This window comes from Brachypodium distachyon, chromosome 1 (genome assembly GCF_000005505.3).
Source record: "Brachypodium distachyon strain Bd21 chromosome 1, Brachypodium_distachyon_v3.0, whole genome shotgun sequence".
NCBI classification, from domain to species: domain Eukaryota; kingdom Viridiplantae; phylum Streptophyta; class Magnoliopsida; order Poales; family Poaceae; genus Brachypodium; species Brachypodium distachyon.
Window position 1 is genome coordinate 55,587,661 of NC_016131.3, and position 27,327 is coordinate 55,614,987.

General features: G+C 42.2%; 3 protein-coding genes across 5 annotated transcripts; all 3 read left to right on the plus strand.

The window, feature by feature from the left end:
- Nucleotides 1–979: 979 nt before the first annotated feature.
- On the plus strand, nucleotides 980–7,131 carry LOC100832180 (small RNA 2'-O-methyltransferase). Its single transcript, XM_003557511.4, has 9 exons — nucleotides 980–1,604; nucleotides 2,755–2,847; nucleotides 3,398–3,855; nucleotides 3,940–4,188; nucleotides 4,430–5,367; nucleotides 5,462–5,613; nucleotides 5,690–5,806; nucleotides 5,905–6,033; nucleotides 6,416–7,131. The coding sequence occupies exons 1-9, from the start codon at nucleotides 1,344–1,346 to the stop codon at nucleotides 6,851–6,853; spliced, it is 2,835 nt and encodes a 944-aa protein (XP_003557559.1). The 5' UTR covers nucleotides 980–1,343; the 3' UTR covers nucleotides 6,854–7,131.
- Nucleotides 7,132–7,524: 393 nt separating this feature from the next.
- Nucleotides 7,525–11,218, plus strand: LOC100830382 (pentatricopeptide repeat-containing protein At3g62890). Of its 2 annotated transcripts, none has more exons than XM_024457131.1 (3): nucleotides 7,525–9,684; nucleotides 9,819–10,127; nucleotides 10,233–11,218. In XM_024457131.1, the coding sequence occupies exon 1, from the start codon at nucleotides 7,623–7,625 to the stop codon at nucleotides 9,528–9,530; it is 1,908 nt and encodes a 635-aa protein (XP_024312899.1). In that variant the 5' UTR covers nucleotides 7,525–7,622; the 3' UTR covers nucleotides 9,531–9,684; nucleotides 9,819–10,127; nucleotides 10,233–11,218. The 2 variants fall into 2 exon arrangements, with proteins under 2 accessions (XP_024312899.1, XP_003561397.1); XM_003561349.4 differs by having other exon boundaries at nucleotides 9,819–9,886.
- Nucleotides 11,219–13,726: 2,508 nt separating this feature from the next.
- LOC100832490 (ubiquitin carboxyl-terminal hydrolase 12) lies at nucleotides 13,727–25,771 on the plus strand. Of its 2 annotated transcripts, none has more exons than XM_010230050.3 (32): nucleotides 13,727–13,897; nucleotides 14,220–14,304; nucleotides 15,008–15,155; nucleotides 15,260–15,417; nucleotides 15,672–15,937; nucleotides 16,019–16,237; nucleotides 16,334–16,442; nucleotides 16,529–16,644; nucleotides 16,984–17,082; nucleotides 17,968–18,077; nucleotides 18,562–18,636; nucleotides 19,082–19,160; nucleotides 19,236–19,382; nucleotides 19,458–19,538; nucleotides 19,642–19,761; nucleotides 20,272–20,394; nucleotides 21,169–21,246; nucleotides 21,371–21,459; nucleotides 21,546–21,654; nucleotides 21,802–21,870; nucleotides 21,953–22,063; nucleotides 22,382–22,437; nucleotides 22,520–22,697; nucleotides 22,784–22,885; nucleotides 22,959–23,030; nucleotides 23,156–23,221; nucleotides 23,309–23,374; nucleotides 23,481–23,564; nucleotides 23,928–24,044; nucleotides 24,892–24,966; nucleotides 25,061–25,144; nucleotides 25,244–25,771. In XM_010230050.3, exons 1-32 carry the CDS (start codon nucleotides 13,862–13,864, stop codon nucleotides 25,283–25,285), a joined length of 3,369 nt encoding a protein of 1,122 aa, XP_010228352.1. In that variant the 5' UTR covers nucleotides 13,727–13,861; the 3' UTR covers nucleotides 25,286–25,771. The 2 variants fall into 2 exon arrangements, with proteins under 2 accessions (XP_010228352.1, XP_014752771.1); XM_014897285.2 differs by having other exon boundaries at nucleotides 14,223–14,304.
- Nucleotides 25,772–27,327: the final 1,556 nt, after the last annotated feature.

Genomic DNA, 27,327 nt, shown 5'->3' on the forward strand with positions numbered 1-27,327 from the left:
ATCACTGCTGGCAAGTATAATTGGTTCACCTTAAACACTTTACAGCCATAGAAGACCATGAGTTGAAATTTGGAAGCCCTCACTAATTTCATACCTTGAATCTTTCCAGAAAGATGTACCGTCCAATTTCGGGAACAAAACGTGGAGCGTTTGAAATACGTGCAGCAAAAACTGCATCAATTATTTGAAAAGAAGCAGCATATGTCATGATTTGTTTGGTAAACACAGTTCACTACTGCAGGACAGAAAAAAAAACAGATATACACTTTAGATCAGTTGCAAGTAACTCACAAACGAATAAAGTAGGATGTAAGATATACCAACTCTAAAGTCAAAAAAGAAGAAAAGTAAGCTAATTGGAAAAGTGAATGATACCCTAATTTCGTAGGTCCACCATCACAATTACAAGGCATACTTAAGATGGTGTAGCTAATTGGGAGGCCATCTCTTGGTCAAAATAAAAATAAAATGGGAGACCATCATTTTCTTGGCATTTCTCGGAGGGATCGTCTTTTTTCTATCACACTTTTATGCATTGAATTAAAGCAACATGATTGACCATCACAGATAAATGTATGGCCATCATATGGATTATATCACACTTTTATGCATTGAATTAAAGCAACATGATTGACCATCACAGATAAATGTATGTCCATCATATGGACGGAACAAGTCTACCTCCAAATTGGGGTGACATGTCCTTGAGTATGTAACGGGACAGCCCCACCGGTCAGATCTGCGATTAACATGCTTGGTTGCGAAATTATGGTTTTTCAAGTTGTGTTTTTTTATAACAAATGCCGGCTGACATGTGATCCCCACCGGTCAGAAATGCGGTTACCATGATTGATTGCTATTTCTCGAAATCAATTAGCAAATCCCCTTAGTTTCCAGCACTCGCCCGTCGGCGAAAGAACGACACAAACCGTGGTATTTAAGCAGAGACACCGCGGTCATAACTGCCGAGGTGGTACTAATTCAGCTTCGCAGACCTTGCGGTAGCACTGAACATTAAATCCCGCCGCACGGAACGGAAGCGCCGCCTCGCTCGCCCAACTCCCACGAGCCACGACTCCTCTTCTCTGTTGGGGGTTTAACTCCACAAATTCGTGAGCCGTCCTTCCCCTCCGTCGCCGCATCGATTCCATCTCCACCCACTCTCCCCCGACGCCTCAATCGCAAATCCCCTTCGTCGATCGATTGATCCTGCTTGCAGGGTCGATTCGTAGCAGTGCGCGAGCATTGGGGATTGTTTGGGGTGCGGTCGCTTCCGGCGTTGGATGCTGTTGTCGCGGTGAGGCGGCGCCGCGGGGCTTCGACTTAAACCAAGCCTAGCCGCAATGCCGACGGCGACACCGGCGCCGACACCCAAGGCGGTGATCCACCAGCGGTACGGCGCCAAGGCCGTCTACAGGGTGGAGGAGGTGCGGGAGGCCGTCGACGGCGGCGGCTGCCCGGGCCTCGCGCTGCCGCAGCAGGGCACCAGGTGCGTCTACCGCTGCGAGCTCGACATCGCCGGGGTGCTCCGCGTCGCCACCCCCGGGAATTTCGTCAGGAAGAAGGACGCCGAGCAGGCCGCCGCGCAGATCGCCCTCGACAAGGTATTCATATGGTGCGCCGATTATGATTGCTGTTTTTCGGTTGTGAAATTAACTGCAGCTGGCACTGAGGTGTAGACATCGATGGCGTTTTTGGTTTAGAGGACATTAGGCTGTGATTCTGTACAGTGAAATTCATGGTACATGATTTTTTTCGAGAAAACGCAAAAGCTTTGCGTCTCGATGCATAGATAGAAAGAAGTTTATGTACAAGACCACAGAGGGCCACACCCGAATTACAACGCGACGCGCCTAACTAGAGACATCCGGTAGCAACGCCCCGAGGCTAGCAGCGCCCGCAGTCGCCCAGCACCTAGCATTAGCCTTGAGCTGGTCAAAGAGGGAGGCGACGTTGGGGGTTGCATTGTCGAAGACAGCGGCGTTGCGGTGCTTCCAAATAGACCATGCCGTTAGCATGATCAGGGACGTCGCACCCTTTCGCGTGGTACGAGGGGAAGCGGATGGACTCCTGCCACCAAGTCGCAAAAGGAACGCCGGCGGTCGGCGGGACGCAGGTGGAGCGGATCCACGAGAGTACTTCATGCCAAAGGGCGCGGGAGAACGGGCAATCCACAAAAAGGTGGTTCATGGTCTCCAAGGTCTGGTCGCAAAGCAAGCAGCGTGGCGCGTGGGACAAGCCATGACGTGCCCGTCGCTCAGCGGTCCAGCAACGATCCTGGCAGGCCAACCAAATGAAGAATTTCACCCGTGGTGGGGCCCAAGATTTCCAGTTCAGCTTCCAGGGATCAAAGATCATGGTACATGATTTGGGTACTGCGTCTCTCCCTCCTGTGATCTTTTCTAAAAAGGGGGACGAGGACTAGTTGCAATTCTCTCGGTTAGAATGTTGCTCTGTGGCATGAAGTGACACATTGTGTTTGGGCAGCAATTATATCTTTATTTTAGATATGCACATTTGCCTTGTGAGGTCAAACTCAGTATAATCCATCTTTTTTTTTGTGAACGAGCTGTTTTGCCTGTCTTTCTCTACCCTTGCAACTGATAATGCGTGAGTAAGATGCATCATTTCCTAGTTCCTTTCTATAGAAGTATAGATAGCCTAGCTATCTGGCATGTTTGAGATATTCTCATGATGTCAAATGTTCTTCATGCTATGCTCCAATGGTGATTATCATTTGTTTCCCCATTGTAGCTTGGTATTCAGCCCACAGCAAATACTCCTGCTACACCTGAAGAAGCTTGGGAGGAACTTATTGGTCGTATATCTTACTTTTTTGCAGATGAGGTCAGTATTCTTGCCCAATCTTGGTATTGTGTCGCCAAACCTCAATATTTGAGTTCTGTAACTCCATAGCGAGGAAAAAGGATCTTTATTCATGATGTTGCCCATTTCTGGGGAATGCTATGCTCCCCTTGCAATAGATGATTGCACTAGTATCCTTGTGTTCGATGGCTAGGTTGTCTCTGTTGTTGTAGTACGTGATTAGTAACTATTTTGAATCTTTTGGTAGGAGTGAAAAAGTGAGGACTGTTTCATTAAAAGAATTGGCCCTTCATGGCTATCTGTCAAAATTTTCTTTGGGCATTCTCTATTCATTTTCCAGTCTCTCTCTACTCTACCCCAAGTTCTATCATGTTGTAAACTTGTAATACATGTTTCCATATGATTATTAGATATAGGTATTAAAGTCTGCACTATCCTCATGAATTTTAAGATGTTGATTGAAGCAGGCACTTATCTATTCATGTTATCTTTCTGTGTTTCAATTATTAAATTTCTTTTTGTCCCAGTCTACCTATTGTAACATGGACACACTCCTATTATTAAATTTCAGAACTTTCCCGCGTCATCTCATCCTCTTGTTGGCCACTTGAGTGTGTCACTCAGAAGAACTGGGGATCTCCTTGGAAGGATTCCTATTTCAGCTATTGTTGCGTGCGATGTGAAGGTCCATACATTGTGTAAAATTATTGACCCTAAGGCAGAATTTGACCCTCTCTTAGTTTTGTCAATGATCTATAATGCTGCCAAACAATCTCCTGGTGTCTCTGTTAGTGACAGCGACTTCTGGATTCAGAGTCAAAGGCCTTATTCGCCTGAGGCCGTTGATTTGGCTTTTCAGCGTTGGTCTGGTATTTCAGATCCCATAAGTGTAGAAGCGGTTTTTGTTCCCTGTGTGATGGAGGATGAACCTAAGACAGTAAGACTTAATATATCACAGAATGAACATTACATGGGTGATATAGCATCTATGCTCTCTGCGACTGACTCCTCCCATGTCCTTGTCTCAAGGTCAGCAAACATTTAGTGATTGGCCTCTAAGTCTTTACAGTAATTTAGTTATGCTGACAATTTAAAGCATTTGTCTTACTGCAGAACAGTTGGCAAAACATCTTCTGAGATAAGGTTTTATTTCCCAGCTCCGAATGTACAGCTTGTTTCTGATTTATCAAACAATGTGGCTAGTCATCGTGGAGATGGCAATATGAACCGTGTAATAAATAAGCGAGCTTCCTACATTTCTGGTCAAACAATTTATGGAGATGCAATTTTGGTAAATGTTGGATACACAAGGAGAGACACAGAACTTCAAACTGAACGTGTCACTCTATGCACCTATTATAGGTACATGCTTGTTGACTATTTCATTTGTATGCTATGTGTTTGCAACAAATATACACTCTCTTACGAATAAGTGATGCGCAAACTATATGAAGCATGTCTAGCGGTATATGCTAGTTTTGTTCCCTTTCTCTCTATTATTATCAACTCATCTTCATTTGGGGACTGCTTTTCTCTGTGGTTTAGGCACTAATTTTTCTTAATTTCTATTTAATTTTTCCGTAACAGACTTTTTGATGCTCAGGATTCTTCTGGGCAAATTACCTGATGGAATTTACAAGATCTCGAAGGAGTCGATTCTTGTGGCAGAGCTTCCATGTGTTTATTCTCGTACTAGTTGGAAAGGCCCCTCTCCACGAGATCTCCTTTGTTCGTTCTGTCGCCTCCAGAGGCTATCAGAGCCCCATTTCGCTGCTAATAGAGTAAGGGCATCCTGTAACACCCTTGGATCAGCTGTGTGCTCTGAAAAGATCGGATCGCCAAAACCAGCTACAGGAAGTCAGTACGGTAATGATGGCAGGATTGACAAGGAAAACCCAGATGTGTTCGAGTGTGATGTCAAGATATATTCAAAGAAGCGGGAACTTTTACTAGAGTATTCTACAGATGATGACTGGAGCAAGGAATCTGATGCTATTCAGAATTCGGCGTTGAAGGTCTTGGTTTGGTTTAATCATTATTTCAAGCAACTGAATACACTCTTGGAGAAGATATATCTTCCTAAGAGCACTGATGGCTTCACGATATATCCAAATACTTTTTCTCAAGAATTCGCTATGTGCTTATCTGTCTATGGCAAGACCAATGGTGGTAATTCAATAACTTGCAGCACAGTTGGACTGTTTCCTATGGATCCATCACATCAGCAGCTTGAAAACAGTGCATTTTTAACAGATGTTGATGGTCAAGACTCTGGTGTTTTCCCATCCCATGGATCGTTGACTTGCATAGACTATATTGTTTACTTGTTTATGAAGGACAAAAGGAAGAGATATATCCTAGAAGTTAATAATGAGTTTGAGTTTGAGATAGGTGCTGGAGCTGTTAGGAATCAGCTTGAATCATGTGTAACTCAGCTGTCAGTTAATCAAAGTGCACGTTTTGTAGATGAACTGTCTGATAGGGATTTATTCCTGGCTGCAGCTAGTGAGCTGTCACCTGACCTTTCCAAGATATCTAGAGGTTAGCTACCAATATCGATAACTCAATCTGATAATTATATATAACTGTTGAATTGGGCTTTAAAACCATTCCTGTATTTTAAACATCCTTGTAGACAGCTGCGTCTTGGAGTTCTCTGTAAAGGTGTTGCAAGTAACTGAACCTTTAGAAGATAGAATGGAGAAGGCCTTGTTCAATCCTCCTTTATCTAAACAAAGGGTTGAATTTGCTGTTCGGCATATCAATCAGCTGCATGCTACGACACTGGTGAATTTTTTTCTCATCCTAGTTCTGTATTTACACAATGTATTTTTTTAATTACTGACAAAGCTGTAATTTTCAGGTTGATTTTGGCTGTGGATCTGGTAGTCTTCTTGATTCATTGTTAGAGCATCCCACAACCCTTGACAAAATTGTTGGTGTTGATATTTCTCGAAAGGGCCTTACAAGAGCAGCCAAGGTACAGAACTTGCTCTTATAATTGCTCACATTCAGTGTATTCTTTGGACCATTTTTTCCTTTCCAGTGATTTACACTTGGATTTATTTCACCTCGCAGAGCCTTCATCAGAAGCTTAGCAAGAAGTCCTTGATGCAGACTGCTGTTCCAACAGCTGTACTCTATCATGGATCCATAACAGATTTTGATTCTCGCTTATATGGGTTTGACATTGGCACCTGCCTTGAGGTAGCTTAGTACTCCCTTTGAACTGTTTGTTATCTTCTCATTTGGTTCTATTACATGAGGTATTGGTCCTAAATAGGGCACTTTGTTTTGATCTAGAATTACTCTAAGCATGAGTTGCTATTTCTGATTTTGATTTGATCTAGAATCACTCTATACGTGACCGTGTGAGTGCTATATCCTGATGTGTCTGTTAGACAACATACCTGGAGACACAATTGGTAATCAATGTCCTTGGTTAACATGGATGTGATCTAAGCTGTGAACTTGGTAGCTCTACACAGTGACCCATTGAAATGCTCAAATAGTATTTTCTTTTGTACTTATATCTTGGATGACTTATTTTATTTCTTGACAATTTTCAACTAACCTAACTAAACTGCAGGTGATTGAGCACGTGGAGGAGGACCAAGCAAGCTTATTTGGCCACGTCGTCCTGAGTTCATTCTGTCCGGCAGTGCTCATTGTTTCCACGCCCAACTATGAATACAACCCTATCCTCCAGAGGTCAGCTATGCCCACCAAGGACGAGGAGCCAGAAGAAAACGCTGGACCTTGCAAGTTCCGCAACCATGACCACAAGTTTGAGTGGACAAGGTCCCAGTTCCAGCGCTGGGCTACTGGCCTTGCAGCGAACCATAACTACAGCGTGGAGTTCAGCGGTGTTGGCGGCTCAGGCGAGGAACCCGGCTACGCTTCCCAGATTGCTGTTTTCAGAAGAATGGCACGAGATCAAGTGGAGACAGTCCCGGACGAAGATGATCCACCTCGACCTTATGAGACTCTCTGGGAATGGCCTACCACGTCAATACCGTCCCACTGATTACTGGTGGAGGGTTTGATATACCTGACTCCTCGCCGTGCTCCTAACTGAGGCGATCAGACTGTTTGGTAGTACTAACTTTCATTATGGAACTCCACTCAAACCGTGTCTCTGGATATGAACAACCCTCGATACGTTGAACTAAATAGTTGCGGTGCCTATCCCTTACGATGGTTTATATCCCTGTAAAATTCTTCAAATACTCCGTCGCAAGCAAATGGCTATTCGTTGCAGCGTGCTTTTTCATGAGAAATAACCACAATGGCTGTTTTAAGCAATATTATGACTAGATGTTTTATCGGACAACAGCGCTTGAACGTCGACGGGCTCAGGGCTCAGGCAAGCCGCGTGTACCGGGAGCCGTCGTGCAATGCTGGACGGTGACGAGGAAATATGTTTGGTTATCTAAATGTGGTAATTTGGTATATGCCATCATGATTCTTACGTATTGAAAACATATCACTGCAATTTTCTTTTCTTGAAAAATACAACTGCAAATCTACATAATCTTTGAAAGATGCCACTGCAGTGGAACTAGAGGATGTGCAAAACAGAAGAGAGCGGCATATTTGGTCTGTAAGGAATGTAAAAGAGGTACGGGACAAAAGAGATAATTATTTCATTACTCCAAAATTCGTAAAAAAAAATGAATCGATGAGCGCTCGTTGCCTGTTGTTCTGAACTGAAGTCGAAAACTTGAAAGCACCGCAGCTGAAAGCCGCTGGCCGCCTCGGTGGTCAGCGACCGCGCCGCTGCCCCCAAATCTCCAATGCAGTTCGAACCGCCGCCGTCCACCCGGCTCGCCCCCACCTTCCACGCCCTCCCCGACGCTGACACGAGGCAGCTCCTCGGTGAGCTCCTGCCGCGGCGAGCGGCCACCGGCCGCCACGTCCAGCAGGCTCACGCCCGCCTCGCCGTCCTCGGCCTCGCCACCGCGAGCGTCCTCCCGCACCTCCTCGCCGCCCTCCCCCGCCTCCCGCACCCCCCGCCGCCCGACGAGGCCTCCTCCTCCTCCTACCCGCTATCCCTGTTCCGCCACTCCGCCTCCGCCTCCGCCTTCGCGTCCAACCACCTCCTCCGCGTGCTCCCGCACCCGCTCCCGCTCCGCCTCTTCCCCAACCTCCCGCGCCGCAACCTCCACTCCTTCACCTTCCTCCTCGCCTCCATCTCCAACCACCTCGACGCCACCGATCATCGCGCCTCCTCCTTCCTGGGCTCCCACGTGCACGCGCTTGCCGTGAAGGCGGGCGCGGCCGGCGACCTCTACGTGCGGAACGCGCTGACACACTTCTACGGCGTCTGTGGCGACGTGGGGGCCATGCGGACGGTGTTCGACGAGCTGCCGCGCGTGCGTGACGTGGTGACCTGGAATGCGGTGCTTGCTGGGTACGTCCGAGCGGGCATGGTGAGGGCTGCACGCGAGGTGTTTGAGGAAATGCCGGTCAGGGATGAAGTTTCTTGGAGCACACTGGTGGGCGGATATGTCAAGGAAGGGGAGCTCGACGTTGCCCTGGGGGTGTTTAGGGATATGGTGGAGAAGGGGGTGAGAGTGAATGAGGCTGCGGTGGTGACAGCATTGTCGGCGGCTGCACAGATGGGATTGCTTGAGCATGGGAGATTTGTGCATGAGGTTGTCCAGAGGACCGGGATGCCGGTGAGTGTGAATGTAGGGGCTGCACTGGTGGATATGTTTTCCAAGTGCGGGTGTGTGGCAGTGGCGAGGGAAGTTTTCGATGGGATGCCGAGGAGGGATGTTTTTGCATGGAATGCCATGATCTGTGGGCTTGCTTCTCATGGATTGGGACAGGATGCAGTGGAACTCTTTTGGAGGTTTCTCGACGAGGGTTTGTGGCCAACAGACATTACGTTTGTTGGTGTGCTGAATGCCTGCAGCCGATGTGGCCTTGTTGCTGAGGGGCGGCGGTATTTTAAATTGATGGTGGACAAATATCGCATTGAGCCAGAGATGGAGCATTATGGCTGCATGGTTGATCTTCTTGGTCGGGCCGGTCTTGTTTCAGAAGCCATTGAATTGATTGAAGGCATGCACATCGCACCTGACCCTGTTCTTTGGGGCACAGTCCTCTCCGCTTGCAAGACACATAACCTGGTGGACTTGGGGATCACGGTTGGTAACAAGCTAATTGAACTGGAGCCAGCTCATGATGGCCACTATGTCCTCCTCGCAAGTATATATGCCAAGGCAAAGAAATGGGACGAAGTCAGGGAAGTCAGGAAATTGATGTCTAGTCGGGGTACTGGCAAGTCAGCTGGTTGGAGCTTGATGGAGGCACAAGGGAACCTGCATAAATTTCTAGTCGGAGATATGGATCACAAGGATTCTGTTCAGATATATAACATGCTTGACATGATAAACAGAAGGTTGGCAGATGCAGGGTATGTACCAGACGTGTCATCTGTATTGCATGACATTGGGGATGAGGAGAAGGTGCATGCAATCAAGGTGCATAGTGAGCGGCTGGCAATTGCTTATGGGTTCATTGTTACGGAAGTTGGCAGCCCAATCCGCATTGTTAAGAACCTCCAAGTGTGTGGGGATTGTCATGAATTCAGTAAGATGGTGACAAAGGTTTTCAATAGGGAGATTATTGTGAGAGATGGTAGTAGGTTCCATCATATGAAAGAAGGGAAATGTTCTTGCCTTGACTATTGGTAGTTATCGGCTGATCAGTTTCTTATCAACGGAACGCATTGAATTTAGCGCATCATTCTCTGAAATCAAATAGTTGGGTCTGTAAACAATGGCCTGGTTTCCAGCAAGTCCAATTCATATGACATTGGTGGCCTCCTTCTGCTCAAGTCTTCGACTGGTAAGACACATTTTTTTTATCTTTCTACACTTCTACAGACTACAGTTAAGTTTACAATCAGTTTATCCTGATAGTAAAATGTATTTATTGGAGAAGCCTTTGCATTCAGTTCTCCTTTTTTGTTGTCTGCTCAGGCGGCTTCAGTCCTACGGATGATATTTTTTAACACAATCTCTTAAGCAAGAGGTACCTTCAGCTCAAGGTATAGAAAAAGGCTCAATTCTTCATGGTGTGGTGCTAATGATATATTTTAATCTAATAGGATATCTAGCGAAGGACAAGTAGCAAACTTCTTGATCTAGAGATAGAACATAACCCCCAAAAGCTGACCTGGATGGTCCTCCTTCGACCTTACCGATTCTTTTGAGAAATTAAAGTATTTCTGCCATATATTTGGAGTACTGGGTCTTCACGGCACCATAATATGGTCAATTTTTTCTGATGTAAATATTATTGCTGCATTCTTTGATCATTCTTTTATCTAGACCAACCAAATCTGGAATGTGCATTGTTTTAAAGAATAACCAATTTTTTTCTGAATGTTGTAGATTGTTTCCTCCTCAGACTATGATTATTACCTCCTGTGACTATGCACTTTGAATTTTAAAGAATAAGTCATTCCATGCGCAAAGGCAGGACCACAGGACACAGGCAAGGCAAAACACTGGCAGAAATGAGCTATATGCAACAGGCAAGAAACTTAAGACAGCGCAATTTAATATGTTCCTTTTGTTGTAAGAGTCCTTTCAATTATTATCTTATATACTGAAAAAATGGATGAAAGAACTTCGAGAGGTAAATAGATCACTGCTCACAAACTCAACAGCATACCTGCTGTAATACAGTCAAATTGTATTTACTCTGACAATTTTGAAATAAATTTATAAATTGATGTTTTCAGAACATTGTTCACAACATGCGTCCATCCGGTTGCAATATCCTTGTTCAGCTGTAAGCTGTAACTGTGTAGAGTGGGTTTCTCTAAACTTGATGCAGCTGGACATGTTTAATTATGCACAGAAAATTCTATATATTCAGTTTCTGCTTTGAGTTTCATTGGTCTATCTCCAGGACGGGGCATGGAACTACAATGTTTACTTGTGATGGCAGGCCAATGATGATCCACACAATGAAATCAGAGATAGATATGTGTTGCAGGAAAGAGATGTTCGAAGTCTGGGAAGAGAAAAAAAATGATTAAATAAGTTTTGGGGCATCCATTGATTGTTTAAAATTAAATTTGAGGCCTGATGTACCTAAAGGAGGATATTTCATTTGTGGTTAGAACAATATTGTTTGGTCAAGCAACCAAGTGACTCTCCTAGTAGGTAGCCAACAAAAAAAAGTTATTCAACCAAATAGGATTGTCATACTCTACCACATTTGCTAAACTTAGCCTCACAGCCTCTCAAAGATCAATGTGTATAACTTGAACTTGTGTGGCCCATTAGTTGTTGATAACCAGCATTGCATGCTTTGCCACATAATTTTCATAGCTTAACTATTGTGTAAATCTAAAAGTAGTTTTTGTCGAGCTGTTTTGGTGAAACCGCTTGTGACCTTCACAGGTTCACGAAGCAATGGAACGCAAACACTTATGAAGAGAGGCCGGACCTAGTATTTTTAGGGGAAAGATTCATCGAACAATGGGAAATGTTTTTTAATACATAAAATAAAATTCTGTCACAAAAATAACCCGGGAAAAATATTGTTTCAACTATATAGTAATAATGTTCCAAAAACGTCCAATCAAATGCTATAATTAGCTGTTTAGCTCATAGTCATCGCCACTCTGTCAAGGTTTTATATGTGCACTAAATTGCCTTCAATCTTGTACCTTATTTGAGGCATGTTTGGCGATATTCTAATATCGGTGTGACTAAACTTAATTAAATTGTAGCATGCCAAAAAAAGTTTGTGTAACAAGGTCACTGAAAATGTGGCAAACCTTCGATTTGGATCATAGAAGTGACAAAGCACGACAGTTATGATATTGAATCAAAAGGATGCATGAAGGGCTATGGCGCAACCAAAAAAATAAGGGGAAATTTGCTGGAGGACACCGTTATTTTGTGGACTTTGCCGAAACGCTTCGCTGGAACGTGTCTTTGCCCAGTACCATTACAATTTCGTGGACATTTGCTAGACCACATTGTATCGACTAAAATTGAGAATTTGACATTTTTACTTGGGACTACTATCGTAAATCCGATTTTGAAAACAATTTCCTTTGTACGAATCGATTTTTTACATCTACTAAGATCCATTGTTGGTCGATGTGGACATTCATCCCTTTTGTTGCCGCACTCTGCAGGAGAGAAAAACGTTTTGAACAATTTTTTTAAAGATTCTAGACACATTTGCTAAATGGTAGAATGATAATTCAATGTGAAAAAAAGTCAAAATTTCCGTTTTGGACCATACAATGTGTTCTGGTGGTACTGGACAAAGATACATACCGACGGTGTGTTTCGGCAAAGGTCACAAAATAACGGTGTCCTCCAGCCAATTTTTCCCAAAAATAATCAGACATGGCGACTTTAGACCACAAGGCACAAACCAAATATGTGCTTAGTTTCGTAGCAGGCACATTGAACCCAAACAACTTTTCTAGTATTGTCTATTATTGGTCTATTCGTCTCCGTTGACATCCGCCTACGAACTTTTACAATGAAAAACAAGTGGATCGTGGATCGCCCATTCATTGATAAAGCACAATATTTGTAAAAGAGAAAGATACAACATCAAAAAGAAATATCTCCATAACATCACAACCAAAACCTCAGTGGCATAGGCCAAAATCGCTCAACGCTAAAGCACATAAACACTAGGAGCTAAGGCAGTCCAAAAGGGCGTCAATGTCACCTTAGCCACGGTGTCCACAACAACAGTCATCATTAACGTATGTCCATTGTTATGGAATTACCCGTGTTGACCGAAACATATTGGAGGGCAATCTCAAGTGAGTACTCCCTCCGTTTTTAAATACTTGTTGTGGTTTTAGTACGGAGGGAGTACTATATTAATTCAAGCTTAGAGCTTTTGAATGGTTTGGTTTGTAGCCCCGCGGTTGATTACTCAAAAAAGAAGAAGCCACATACTCCCTCCGTGCAACAAAGTATGTCTCAATTTTAACTAAATTTGACGCATCTATATACTAAGTCATGTCTAGATACATCCAAATTTTAACAAACTTGAGACATCTTTTGTTGGACGGAGGGAGTACATGTTTCCCGTCAAGGCATAAAAATTGTGGGCTTTACCTCACCGTGCATAAAATTTTTGTACATTTACTAAACAAATTCACACTCTATATTTAATTTGATCTTTCCATACACTCGGGACGTATACAATTGGGTGATGTCGTCCTTTTCTTAAAGCTGCCACGTAAGATGTGGAAGAGAGAGGGGTGAAGAAAAGTATGAGCATGCTCTTAGTTAGAGATGATCTCTTCACAAGAAAAATAAAACAAAGAAAAGACAAATTTCCCACTACTGTACTAGATTTCACCTTTTCTTAATATTTACTCGCTCCGATTCATATTGTCTCAAATTTGCTAAAATATGGACGTATTTATGACTAAAAAGCGTCTAGATGCATGTAATATTTCGACAATTAATATGGACCGGAGGGAGTATTCGATTAATTTTATTCATCTAGGCATTAATTGTAAGACGTGCCAATAAAAGATAACCTATTGTACAAGATGTTTTTTTATTTTATCCAAATAACGTGGAACATATAAGAGAAAGCTGTATTATCGATCACCGTGATACTCTGTATTTTTTTTTTTGAAAAACCTCTGTATTTTATCTGTTCCGTTGGAGACTGCTACGAAAAAAAAGGAAGCAAGTTTACCGAACGATGCTGTGGTCCGTCTCCCTCAGCACATTCACGCGCGCACGTGCCGAGCCCATAAAATCTCGGCCGTCCGCTGCTCACCAATCCCCTCATCCCCTCCGTCCACTGACCCACCGTTCTTGCCCCGCAAGCCTTCGCACAAGACCCTGGAACTTTCCACGACACCCAAAACCTCCCCCCGCTTTCTCTCTCCTCCACCTCCCCCCGCACACACCCCACCTCGCGATCTCCACGCCCCCCCCGCAACCCACTACTCCCGGGGCGGGTCCCACATCGCCGCCGGCGACCCCATCCTCCCCTTCCGCCCGCCCGCGACATGACGATCTCGCAACCGCCCCCGGCGCCTACCGAGGTAAGCGCGCGTGGGGTGGCCGGACGCGCCCCCACCCCCGGCAGCATCCGCTTTCCCCTCCCCCTCTGCCTCCCTCCTCGAGCGGGCCCTTGCTGCCGCGCCGGGAAGCTGCGACGCCGCACGCGTTTCGGCCTGCCGCCGGTGCGGGGTTCCGTTGCCCTAGGTGTACGAGTTGGTTCTCCGGGTCGGGGTTCTCGCGCGTGGCGTGCTCGGGCTGGGTGCGCGTCCCGTGTGGGGCGGAATGGATTCTAGGGTTTGGGGTTTTGCGTCGCTTTCATGGGGTTTGGATCTGAGACTGTGCCTCTCGTGAATTTTTGCGCAGCAGCCGCAGCCGCAGCCACAGCAGGAGGAAGAGGAGGTGCTCGTGCCACACCAGGAGCTGCCCAATGGAGCGCAGCCAATGGAAGGTTTGCCTCTGTCACCCCCGCATCGCCTTTTTCTGCTATGGCTCACCATTTAATTGGCTGTTGACGCTCTCGGAGTTGTCTGTGTGTTGTCGAAACTGATTGTCGTGTGTTGGAACTGATTAGCTACCCTGATAGGTTGCATTTTGCTCCTTTTTTTTGCCTCTATTAATGTCATACTTATTGTTCAGAATGGCGATTCATCAGTGCTTATTCATGTGATTTGTTAGTTTTGCTATATTCATTGCCTTGTGTGTAGAGTTTTATTCAGTAATCTACCTATCAGTGTTTCCAGTTAGAAATTGATTGCTTCACTTGCAACATTATTCCCCTGCCTTAGGTTGGGTTACTGATCTGATATGTATATGTTGTGTCGAGGTTTCTCGAGTGGTTAATTTGTGGTAACTCTGAGCTTTTGTGCACGCATGAAAATTTGTACGCCATTTTAGTTTTTATAGTTTCAATTGTTTGTTTTAACCATGTTTGTTTGTGTAACCGAGATGACGTGAAAACTTCTCTAATTGTTTTGTTGGTTTGCACTTCCTGTCTTCCCTGTGCAGTATGTTAAGTAGATAGTTCAATAGTGCCTTTTTTTCTTTCTAAATGCAGCTTTTAGTTAGGTCTGTGTGTTTAGTGTTGCTGTCATCCTTATGAGATAAACGTGGGAGGTTAAGACGTATTCATGTTGACTTTATTTCGAATCCAGTTGTGCCTGCTGAGCCAGCTGCTACAGTAGAAAACCAGCAGATAGAGGATCCACCGATCTCGAGATTTACTTGGACAATTGATAACCTATCAAGAGTGAACACAAAGAAGCTCTACTCTGAAACTTTTGTTGTCGGAGGCTACAAGTGGTAAGTGCCCACAGCTCTTTTTCTCCGAGTTAGCATATTTTGGTTAACACTGTTACTCAAGGAGTTCGGGTTGGATGTTTATGGCACCTTTTTTCTGTTTGCAGGCGTGTTTTGATTTTCCCAAGGGGAAATAATGTTGAATTCTTGTCTATGTATTTGGACGTTGCCGATTCAGCAGTCTTGCCCTATGGATGGAGTAGATATGCACAGTTCAGTCTCTCAGTGGTTAATCAAATCCACAACAAGTTTACAATAAGAAAAGGTACATCTTTTTTTCTTATGCCCTTGTGTGTTTAATATTCTATTATTAAAAGATTGATCTTGGTACATTCATTTCTAATTATGCATTTTACGTGCACCTTCCTCACCATCAAGTTATCCCGCAAGTGGGACTGTAATTTATTAGGAGGGGTGTGACTAAAAGCTCTATGTACCATCTTAAAAAAATGGAGCTGATGTCTTGATCTATAGTTATAATGTTTTCTTTAACAAGTGTTTGACTTGAAATGTTTGCAGAAACCCAACACCAATTCTCTGCGCGAGAAAGCGACTGGGGTTTCACCTCATTTATGCCTTTGGGTGAACTCTACAACCCTAGTAGAGGTTATCTTGTAAATGATACTTGTATAGTGGAAGCAGAGGTTGCTGTCTGTAAGGTTGTTGATTATTGGAGTTATGACTCCAAAAAGGAAACTGGCTATGTGGGTCTTAAAAATCAAGGTGCCACTTGCTATATGAATTCTCTCCTTCAGACTCTCTATCACATTCCTTATTTCAGAAAGGTAAAGACTACACATATTCAGATTTTTTGCTTTTCTGCTCATCCTATTTGGATGGTGGTAACCCTGTGTATCACTTGGCAGGCTGTATATCATATGCCCACTACCGAGAATGATATGCCCTCAGGGAGCATTCCATTAGCTCTTCAAAGTCTCTTTTATAAGTTGCAGTATAATGACAGCAGTGTCTCGACAAAGGAGCTCACAAAATCATTTGGGTGGGACATGCATGATTCATTTATGCAACATGATGTGCAAGAACTAAATAGAGTTCTTTCTGAGAAGTTGGAAGATAAGATGAAGGTTTGACATCTGTAAGGTCTTTCTTTTTTTTCCCCTGGTGTTGTTCATTGAATCATCTAGCTCTGACTGAATTATGCTTGTATATGTTGATTCAAGGGTACTGTTGTGGAGGGCACAATACAGCAATTATTTGAAGGGCATCACATGAACTATATCGAGTGTATAAATGTGGATTTTAAATCAACAAGGAAGGAATCCTTCTATGGCAAGTGATACTGCTATGGAGACATGGCTAATAATGATTAAACTCTGCATCCTTGTTTAATCTAATTGTAGTATATTCCACTGCAGATTTGCAGCTTGATGTCAAAGGTTGTCAGGATGTATATGCTTCATTTGATAAGTACGTGGAGGTAGAGCGTCTGGAAGGTGACAATAAGTACCATGCAGAACAGCATGGTTTGCAGGTTAGTTTTCAGGAGCTTGTGGTAGCTCAACCCATTTTACCAACGGACTGCAAACAACCCCCACCCCCACCCCCCTCTCGTGCGTGCGGACCTGCTCATGCACACACCTATTTGCTATGTGCCCATGTGACACTTATCCCTTTCTTGGGTTCCTTGAACTTGATCTAAATACCCCAAGAATCCCCACCGCTGCACAAAAACCACACCCTGACGCACTCTTATCGGCATACTCAGTTGTTGTATATAAGCTGTGGTCAGTGGTCACCAGTTATGGCTCATGACCTGTAGTCAATATCTGCCAAAAGAAAACTGATTTATTAGACATATTTGTTGTTTCAGGATGCAAAGAAAGGTGTTCTTTTCATTGACTTCCCTCCTGTTCTGCAACTTCAGCTTAAACGTTTTGAATATGATTTCATGCGGGACACAATGGTGAAGGTTTGTATCAGCATTACCCACTAAGAAGTCTTCCTTCTCGCTGTAAAAAAAACAAAAAAGAAGTCTTCCTTCTCTTGGTTCATATTTGGTATTTTGAAGGGTTATGCATTTGGAAACCTTTGGTGGCAGGACACTAGCATTTTTGGCTGTAATGGATGCCTGGCTTCAGTTCACACAATATAGCATTTCGTTCTTTGTTCACCTTGGCATTAATTCAGTATCTCTAGCATTCTGATGTAGTTTCTCTGACTATCTATTTAAACCGATGCAAATATTGGATTAAAGGCTATTTGTTCGGCAAGTTATTACCGGAGTGCAATTATTATTTTCAAGATACTTGCATGATAATTCCATGTAAAAATATGAATTTGGTTGGGCCAGATATAGGCAGCTGTAGAAATGCCTATTATCAAGAATGTGTAACTATTACTATTATCTGGGATGGTAATGTTGATCTCCAGGAACCTCGTGATTTATTAGTAACACTGAATCTTCTAGGATAGTTAATGAACTTCCGTGGAGCGATCTAGACTGAGTTACTGTCTGAACATAATACTGACACATGTAGGGTTCACTCTAGCCACATGTAGAAACTTGGAAAAATATCTAACAACTCTCTTTAGTTTGCTGCTTTTTTGGCGTCTTGTTAGATATCTAGCACAGGTACAATATATGCAGGTGCCTTAAATAAAGTGGTACACAGGAAGTTCAAGTGCAACAACATGACTTGACTTAAATACTGCTTTAGTTCATCGAAGTGCAGACTGCAGATCTGAACTTAAGTTCATGAAATTCATGTCCTTTGCATAAGTTTCGATCTTTGTCTTTTATCTTCTACTTTTATTAGCCTATTACGAGTGCTTAACATTCTGTTGTGACCTGCAGATAAATGATCGTTATGAGTTCCCACTTCAGTTGGATCTCGACAGAGATGATGGGAAGTATTTATCTCCTGATGCAGATAGGAATGTGAGAAATCTTTACACTCTTCACAGGTCAGTACCGTCAGTTGGATATTCTCAAATTGTGTCTTGCGTTCAGTTTCATGCTTTAAGGTTTTAAATTTTAGTAGTTGAGGCCACATATCATAGTTGAATAGCCAAAAGTGATCGAGGTGAATTTCTGGCCTTCCCATTTCGCCTTGCCTGAACTTTGATGACCACTTAGAAGATCCTGTCAAGATCATAGTAATTCTATTAATTGTTGCTTGCTATTGACATCCTTGTGTCACATAGTTGAGCTAAATCCGAGTAACAAATTTCATGATTGTTGATCAGACAAGCAATCATAATACCAGGTTGGGTGTCAATTGCCCTTATGACATGCTACACAATAAATGGAAATGCCTTTTATCAAGAATGCTTACACTAAACCCTAACCCTAAAAGTTTATCTCTTGCAATCCACAAAAGTTTATAATGGCTGCAATCCACAATGATATATTATGTAACTGCAGCTGGTAACAGTTTATCTCTTGCAGTGTTCTTGTCCACAGCGGTGGCGTTCATGGTGGACATTACTATGCTTTCATACGACCTACTCTTTCTGATCAGTGGTACGTCTGTTCGCTTGAGTTTTTATTTATGATTGGCTCTGCCTCCGGACAAATATAGCAGATTCTTGGGAGTTGGGACCATCTTGGCCATGCTTGGGTTTTCAACCTTTGTTGTAATCGGCCAGTTGCTGCTTGCATCTGGACAGCTTGGTGATGCTTAAGTTTTCAATAGCGTTGTTCTCGGGAGTTTATTTTTTGTTTTGGCAATAAATGCACAGAGTCAACAATGTTCTTTCAATTATTTTTTCTCATCTGTTGCGAAAGTTAATTTTTATCTGAACTGGATGGATCTAATGTGAAGTGGAACTGGTAGTGGCATGCATGCCGACCACCTTTGCTGTTCACAGTCATTATGTCCTTTTGACCGGATAGTCATATGATATGAATCTTGGAGGCTAGTTTGTTTTGGTCATGTTCAGTTACTCATGAAACAAAAACATTCCAGGTTCAAGTTTGATGATGAACGTGTAACAAAAGAAGACCCAAAAAGGGCATTAGAGGAGCAATATGGTGGTGAGGAGGAGGTTAGTTGCCATCCTCAAAGCTACAATTCTTAAATATTGGCGTAAAAATTTGAGCTGAGCAATTTCATTTTGCAGCTGCCACAGACTAATCCTGGGTTAAACAACACTCCTTTTAAGTTCACTAAATATTCGAACGCATACATGTTGGTATACATTCGTGAAAGCGACAAGGACAAGATAATTTGTAATGTGGATGAGAAAGACATAGCTGAGCACCTTCGAGTAAGCTCTCACCTAAGTTTTATATCTACTGAGAATCTTCTATTCTAGTAGTCTAATGTCTCCATCTGCTCCCAGATTAGACTGGAGAAGGACCGTGAAGAAAAGGAGCGCCGGAAAAAGGAGAAAGCTGAGGCCCACCTATATACCATCATTAAGGTGTCTTAGTCAACCAGATTAGCATAGAGCATCAATTATTTTATCTCCAGCAGCTTTGTATTAACTTTCACTTACGTACCTTACATATTTGCCTCTGGTATAGGTTGCTAGGGATGATGACTTGACTGCTCAGATAGGAAAAGACATATATTTTGATCTTGTTGATCATGATAAAGTCCCGAGCTTCCGTATTCAGAAGCAGATGCCTTTTACCCAATTCAAGGTAATTACACGAGTCAAAAACAATGTTTGCTGTGATGGTGTCCCTGTGCATATACCAGTAGTAGGAATTTTGAATCAGGCTGTTCCTTATTAGTGGTTATGTCCATAAAGATCAAGGACTATGGTTCAACGATTCATGTGGGCCTACCAGTGTCCCAGTACTGTTTGGTATAAACAACATTCTTGTGTATCTTGGATAGACTCACTGCTGTTTTCACCGAAGGATGCACTGCAAACACAGTACACAGGCTTAAAATGGTGTTGTAATGTTTTGTCTTTAATCATTAGCTTTGTATGCCCTCTTTAACATTATAAAGTTGTAGCCTATGGTCATTACATGCTGAGCATGTGAATCATGGATTCAAATTTGAATTTACTAATACGATGGTTAAAGAGGACTATGTCTTGCTTGCCATAGCTTATGTGCACTGCTATTTAGGACTATTAGTACAAATATTAGTAGAGCTTCGCAGTTGCCATACTGATCACTCATCTATGAAGTGCTTTACAGGAGGAGGTAGCAAAAGACTTAGGTATTCCTACGCAGTTTCAACGATTTTGGTTGTGGGCCAAGCGGCAAAACCATACTTACCGACCCAACCGACCATTAACTCCTCAAGAAGAAGCACTCACTGTAAGCTGATTTCATTACACATTCATTGGATATTGATTTTGTTTTTGTTTTCTAGTTCTCCTTTGTGCATCCGCATGTGCTGCATTATTCTGGTGAAGAATTTAATCAACAGAAGACCCTCTATACTTTGTTTATCGCCTGTTTGGTACCTGTGGTTTCTGGGTCACTTTGTTGTGTGCAGAAATTATAGTGCGTTATGATATCTTGTGCTTTTTTTTTGACCGGGGATATCTTGTGCTTTTTATAATTGGAATCGCTTTGTATTGGTAATAGTTTAGTACTTTTGGATTTTAAGTATTTGCTTTTAATTGATTAACTCAATGGCCAATGCTAGCACTTGTTGAGCTCAGTTCCTCTTATATCATTTTTGAATTGATTATGGTTGCAGACCTCACTTGACAGGTGATAATTATTATCCGCTATACAACTAGTATAAATGTAATATATGTAACCTGGAGAAAATATTGCATTAGTGTAGTCGCACTTGTATTTTTCCATGTTACTGCCTGTCACCCACTAGTATCATCATGTGTACAACTATTGTGTAAAGCAAATTTTGATCAGTCAACAGAAGTTTACTTATTTGGTTTCAATTGGCAACTAGAATAATATGATTCTGTTCTGTTACCTGTAGATGTAGTAAAGATCTAGCCTGACTACATATTTGCTTTGATCTCTCATCAGTACTTCTATGTGTCTTCATCATATCGATAGTTGTAATCTAGTTCTGCTTATGGTAAAAATGCTAATTCTAAAGGAAAACATTTTATGTAGGTTGGGCTGTTAAAGGAAGCAGCAAACAAGGCCCACAATGCAGAACTGAAATTGTTCCTGGAAGTTGAACTTGGACTGGTAATAGTGTTCTCCTTGTCTGCTCTTGTTCTATTTCTTGTGTTCACTTTCACATTTTTGTCCCACCACTTTTTTTTCAATGTTCAATTCACTTAGCCTGTTCACAATTTTTACGGTGATATAGGATTTAAAAACTATCGCTCTGCCAGACAAGACCAGGGAGGACATATTGCTTTTCTTCAAACTTTATGATCCTGAAAAGGAACAGCTCCGGTACCATACTTCCGAACCTTCGTATCATCGTATTTCACTTGTGATTAGGCAATGAATCTTATTTGTTTCGTGGGTGAATTCTTCAGGTATGTTGGTAGGTTCTTCGTGAAGGCTTCTGGAAGGCCACTGGATATTCTGCCAAAATTGAGAAAAATGGCTGGTTTTTCTCAAGATGATGATATTGAACTTTATGAGGTTAGCTTATTTCTTTTTAACTTTCTCAAGATGATGATATTGAACTTTATGAGGTTAGCTTATTTCTTTTTAACTTAATTTTCCTGATGTATGTGGCATGCATATTATTTTGGTGAAGTATCTTACCTTTTCTTTTACCGATGCTAGGAAATTAAGTTTGAGCCCAATGTGATGTGTGAATACATTGATAATAGGGTTATATTTCGATCTTGCCAGGTAAGATCCTGATGTCAATTTTTGGAACAGTTGTCGTGTTTGTTTTGTGATGATTTCTTACCTGGAATCTTTGGTTTTGCAGCTTGAAGACGGCGATATTGTCTGCTTTCAAAAATCCCCAAAGCCAGATAATGCTGACCAATACAGATACCCTGATGTCCCATCCTTTCTGGTGTATATACGTAACAGACAGGTACCTAAGAGTGACCAACTTGGTAACCGAGTCGTGTGTTATATTGTTGTTATTTGATATATTTACACACATTTTCCTTGCTGCAATTATAGGAGTTTTGTTGCCTCACTGATTTACACTAAACATTAAACAAGTCGATGATTGATCGCGATTGGTCGTATTAGTAGTTTCTACACTTTTGTAAAAAGGAAAAGGGAAACCTGCCTAATATTCTGTTGTCTTTTTTATCCCACTTTGTGTGTTTGCATGTCGTGTATTCTTGACAGCATACAATATTGTACTAGTTTACATGCTATAATTTCTGTTGTAATTGTTTAGGTAGTCCACTTCCGGTCTTTGGAGAAGCCCAAGGACGATGATTTTTGCCTAGAGATGTAAGCGTTTGAACATATGACTTTGCAGATATGGATAATACTGTAGTTACTGATTTCTCTTCTTTTCTCCCTTCCTGTATAGGTCAAAGATTTTCACATACGACGAAGTTGTAGAGAAAGTCGCTCAAAAACTTGGTGTTGATGACCCATCAAAAATTCGTCTTACATCACATAATTGTTATTCTCAACAGCCTAAGCCTCAACCAATTAAGTACAGAGGCGTTGAACGCTTGCTAGATATGCTGATTCACTATAACCAGGTTTGCAACTAACTCGTCTATGTGATCATTAGTTGCTTAACAACTGAAGTGAAGAGTGACATATTTATTAATTTTTCATGTATCAGACTTCTGATATTCTATACTACGAAGTATTGGATATACCCCTTCCTGAATTACAAGCGTTGAAGACATTGAAAGTTACATATCATCATGCCACCAAGGATGAGGTTATTTTGATCAATGCTCTAAATGTTTGCAGTTGACTGTTTATCTTTAGTAGTCTCAAACATATTTTATCAGGTGTCAGTTCACAGTATCAGATTGCCGAAAAATAGCACTGTTGGTGATGTCCTAAATGATATCAAATCAAAGGTAAATTTTCTAATTCCTTTCTCTGCGGTCTATGTATGTCTGATTCTCTGATAGTTCTAAATAATCGTTGGTTTTATGCTATTAACTCATGCCATATGTATGGTTTTTGTCATTTGTCAAATCAGGTTGATCTGTCTCATCCTGATGCTGAACTTAGGTTACTCGAAGTTTTCTACCACAAGATATACAAGGTGATGCAAGTGCTAGTTTAACATAACACCTCTTAGTTGCATTTAGTAACCCAAAACATCATTTTTTTTACCTGGTATTTGCTGCAGATTTTCGCACCCAGTGAAAAGATAGAAAACATCAATGATCAGTACTGGACACTGCGTGCAGAGGAGGTATGCAATGTTGTTATGTCATGCTTTATAGCAAAATCGATCTCAATTTTTTTTTAGGTTTAGAGTTCCCCATGTGTTTGATTGATGACACTACATTTTCTTCTAGGTTCCGGAGGAGGAGAAAAACCTTGGTCCTTTTGACCGCTTGATTCATGTATACCATTTTACCAAAGACACTCAGAATCAAACGGTAATGGAAGTTTTGTCTAACATTTGACTGAATTACTCAATCTATTGATTAAGTTTTATTGTGCAAAATATAACAAAAATAAAGCCTTGCGTCTACGAGTAAGTCCAATAAAGCAGCTGGGAAAACATAATTCACCAATGTATTGCTTTTAGTTTCAAGTTGCTGTGTCATTTAGTTTAGATGTGTCTCTTATGCTCAAATATCTGATATGGGGTGCGTTCCACCTACTGCCCAGCATAAGTCATGACACTGGTGACTGGTCACATGGCAATACTTTTAAGCAAGATGTCCTTTGTTGTGGATACAATAGCGTGCTGGATATCTAGTTAACCATATCCTTAATATTTATCTTGATTTGCGCAGCAAGTTCAGAATTTTGGAGAACCTTTCTTTATGGTTATTCGTGAGGATGAGACGTTATCTTCTATTAAAGAACGTCTACAGAAAAAGCTTAAGGTGTCGGATGAGGATTTCTCCAAGGTAATGCTCTTTATTATATTGTTTATATATCTGTAGGTAAATTTTTGATGTTATACTTTTACTATAGCAGCATAGTGCAGTGTTATGTTTGCTAGTTACCAGAATATTTAACACCATTCAAACATCAAGTAGAGCCTTCTGTGGCGTTTTTGCCCCTTACTAGGTTGTATTGTCATTTGTTTTGGTCGGCGCTTATTATAAGATTATGAAAAGAATAAACTGTAAGGCGTACTTTTTATCAGATAATATATCAGCTTGATGTCTAATATTTTCCTAGCATATCTTCAATGGATCTGCTCTTTCTAGATGCTGTGCAGCCTGATACTTTTGTGCGAGCAGTGTGCCAAAGTACCATTATTTCTAGATATTACTGTAACACGAATTGTCCTAAACATTGGTTCATGAGGGGTATATACTGCTAAGAAAATTGCTGGAGCGGTACCTATATGATTTTAAAGATACTATTCACTGACAGATAGCAGGGATTTCCCCTTGTAACTGGCTAGGGCCTTGCACGCAAAGTTACCAACACATATGACTTGACCATAATGCTACTGCGTTGGTCTATGCTCGGCGATAATTTTGAGCCAAACCACCCTTCTTCCATTATAATCTGGGAAGCTGCTTTAAACATGTTAAATACGGCGTGATAATTATGGCCATTGGAAGTAGTTGTTGTAATCGCAGCATTGGGTCTATTCTACGAGGTGTTCTCTTGCTTTTTGCATGTGGAGCTGAAATCTATTGCAGTGCATTACAATCTTGAATCCAAACATGCCTAACGAGGTGATGATATGATGCCGGTTAATGTAACTATGAAATACTAACCAATGTTTTCTTTGGATAGTGGAAATTTGCATACATATCACTTGGTCGCCCAGACTATTTTGAAGATTCGGATACTGTAGCCACAAGATTTCAGGTACTGTTAATCTTGTTATTTACATGTTGAAGCAAGTTTTCTTGGCGCTTAATTTTGCTTGCATTTGAACTTTACATTGTATAAACATGTTTAGAGAAACATGTATGGAGCTTGGGAGCAGTATCTTGGACTGGAGCACGCGGACACAGCTCCAAGAAAGGCACACACTGCTAATCAGGTACTCACGGCACATTTTTCTAAATGGTCTTTGGATCTCCTAATAATGCCCACGTTGTTCTTTTTGTGGAATTTTTCTAATTGCATGTTCTCCTTGCAGAACCGCCATTCATTTGAGAGACCTGTAAAGATCTATAACTAGGCTGTTATCAGAAATACAAGTGACGTCCTGCCATGCAATACCTAGCAAGTGGCTGAAACTGAAAATGCTGGCTTGAATAAATTGTGTACCATAATTTGGTGGCAAAGACTGGTTGCTCAGGTTCATGACGGAGCCGGTCAGCTAGTTTCAGAAATCGGAGGAGACCTTTTCAGTACCATCTGGGCTCCCCCTCATCTTTCCCCCACTCTGCCCTGGATATATGAAGTTTGTGCAGAGATGACCCAACGAACAATCACCTTTCAGTAGATAAGGCTGTCTTTTTTCTATTAGGTGCTCTATACAGTCGAATAGCCGAAGTTTTAGTGTATGACTTTGTTCTGCAGTTGGTGCTAGGTGTCAGAGATACATTTCCTGTATATTATTGATGTGAAGTGTACAAGTCTTTATCTTGTTTGATGGTCACATGGTATTTGTAACTCCAGTGATGATATAGTGGTGCGTTCTTTTGACAGATTTGTATTGTACTATCTGAGTACCCCTCTGCTATTTTCTAAGACGTAGGATGTTTGATTTTATTTTATTTTGAGATTTGATTTTTGCCAAAGGTCTCCCGCGGTTTGTCCATTTCCGACCACTGATCTTTCAGCTCGAACCTTTTTTTTACAAGTATATACTCCTTCCGTCCCATATTAAGTGATTCAAATTTGTTAAAAATGTATGTATCTATGCTTAAAATGTGTATAGATACATGTAATAGAAGGTATATGGGACGGAGGGAGCATGAATCTGTAGCGCTAAATCTGAATACTGCACAAGAGTGTTGGCTTGATGTACTCTGATAAGACAAAGCTAGAATATATGTTGTAAGAGAGAATGAAGAGAATACTATTAAGAAGATAATTGAAATGACTAACCACTATGTCAGTTCATTCTATGCTGAGTTTTTGTTTTGTTTTGTGCAAACATTCTATGCTGAGTTAGGTTCATATAACCTCGGAACTACGATGGTGGGACTGTTCTATCTTTCATAACCGGGTACTTAATCCATGGAACGTTGCAAATTCAGACAAATTACCCCTAAGACCAACTTAAGTTGTTTTAGGAGGCGGTTTTGCTGACGTGCCAACCGGTAGTTAAAGAAAAAGAACTCATCTGTGACATGCTAGACTCGAGTTTGGGGTTATTAGCACTTTAACTCTTTGAGCTACCGCTCTTCTCCCCCGTTCACTTCGTCTTTCTCTCCCTATCACGATGACGACGTTGTGTTGACTGGATGATCACTGGTATGAATCGATGATAAGAGGGTGGCATGAGGAGGGGGTAACCCCATAGGCCGGCTCGGGAATCACCTTGTATAGGATTGGATAGGGCCATTGCAATGCATCTTTACACAGAAACTAGATACCGTTGAGCCCCGTGATGAGTTCGAGTTACCACCGCTGTCAATTTTTGCCAATGAGTATGAACCCTAGCATTTGGTATGGACCGTGTGGGGAGGGGGAGGGGAAGGGGAATGTTTGGACGGTTTTCCCGCCTAAACGAAGGGATTCTGGCCCGTAAATTGACAACATGACATTTAACAGTCGCCTCGTCATCAAAATTGCCTCCAAAAACTGCTTAAATTGATCTTATGGGTGATTTGTTTCATTTTACAAAGTTTAAAGATTAGTTACCCATTTTTTGAAATTCAGAGGATAAAATAGTTCCACCCTCGATTAGGGAAACGCTGAAGGCAGCCACGGTCAAAGGTGGGGATCAAAAGCGATTCCTCGAACGAAGGCAGGCAGAAGCAAAGCTGGGGAGATGTCGGCAGGTGGGGGAGTAAGGGAGGCGACCGGTGAAGGCGTGGAGCTGGGCAGTGGCAGCAGCAGTGAGCAAACCCTATGGTTTGACAGAGAGAAGATAGGAACGGTATATGGGGGGAGTGGGGGGTGGGGGGGGGGGGGAGAGGCGTGTTCAGAAAGGGGAATCGGGAGTTCTATGGAACGGGGGACGCGGGAGGGGGGTGTCGTCATGGCAACCCTCGTGATTTAATCCTACATCCGCCGCTGCAAACAACGGCACACATTAGCCCACGTAAC

Coding starts and splice junctions, on each gene's coding strand:
- LOC100832490 (XM_010230050.3), top strand. CDS start 13,862: ATGACGATCTCGCAACCGCCCCCGGCGCCTACCGAG. Junction 19,161..19,235: donor AATATGGTGGTGAGGAGGAG/GTTAGTTGCCAT, acceptor TTCATTTTGCAG/CTGCCACAGACTAATCCTGG. Junction 24,967..25,060: donor CTGTAGCCACAAGATTTCAG/GTACTGTTAATC, acceptor AAACATGTTTAG/AGAAACATGTATGGAGCTTG.
- LOC100832180 (XM_003557511.4), top strand. CDS start 1,344: ATGCCGACGGCGACACCGGCGCCGACACCCAAGGCGGTGATCCACCAG. Junction 1,605..2,754: donor CGCAGATCGCCCTCGACAAG/GTATTCATATGG, acceptor TCCCCATTGTAG/CTTGGTATTCAGCCCACAGC. Junction 5,614..5,689: donor AGCTGCATGCTACGACACTG/GTGAATTTTTTT, acceptor TGTAATTTTCAG/GTTGATTTTGGCTGTGGATC.
- LOC100830382 (XM_024457131.1), top strand. CDS start 7,623: ATGCAGTTCGAACCGCCGCCGTCCACCCGGCTCGCCCCCACCTTCCAC.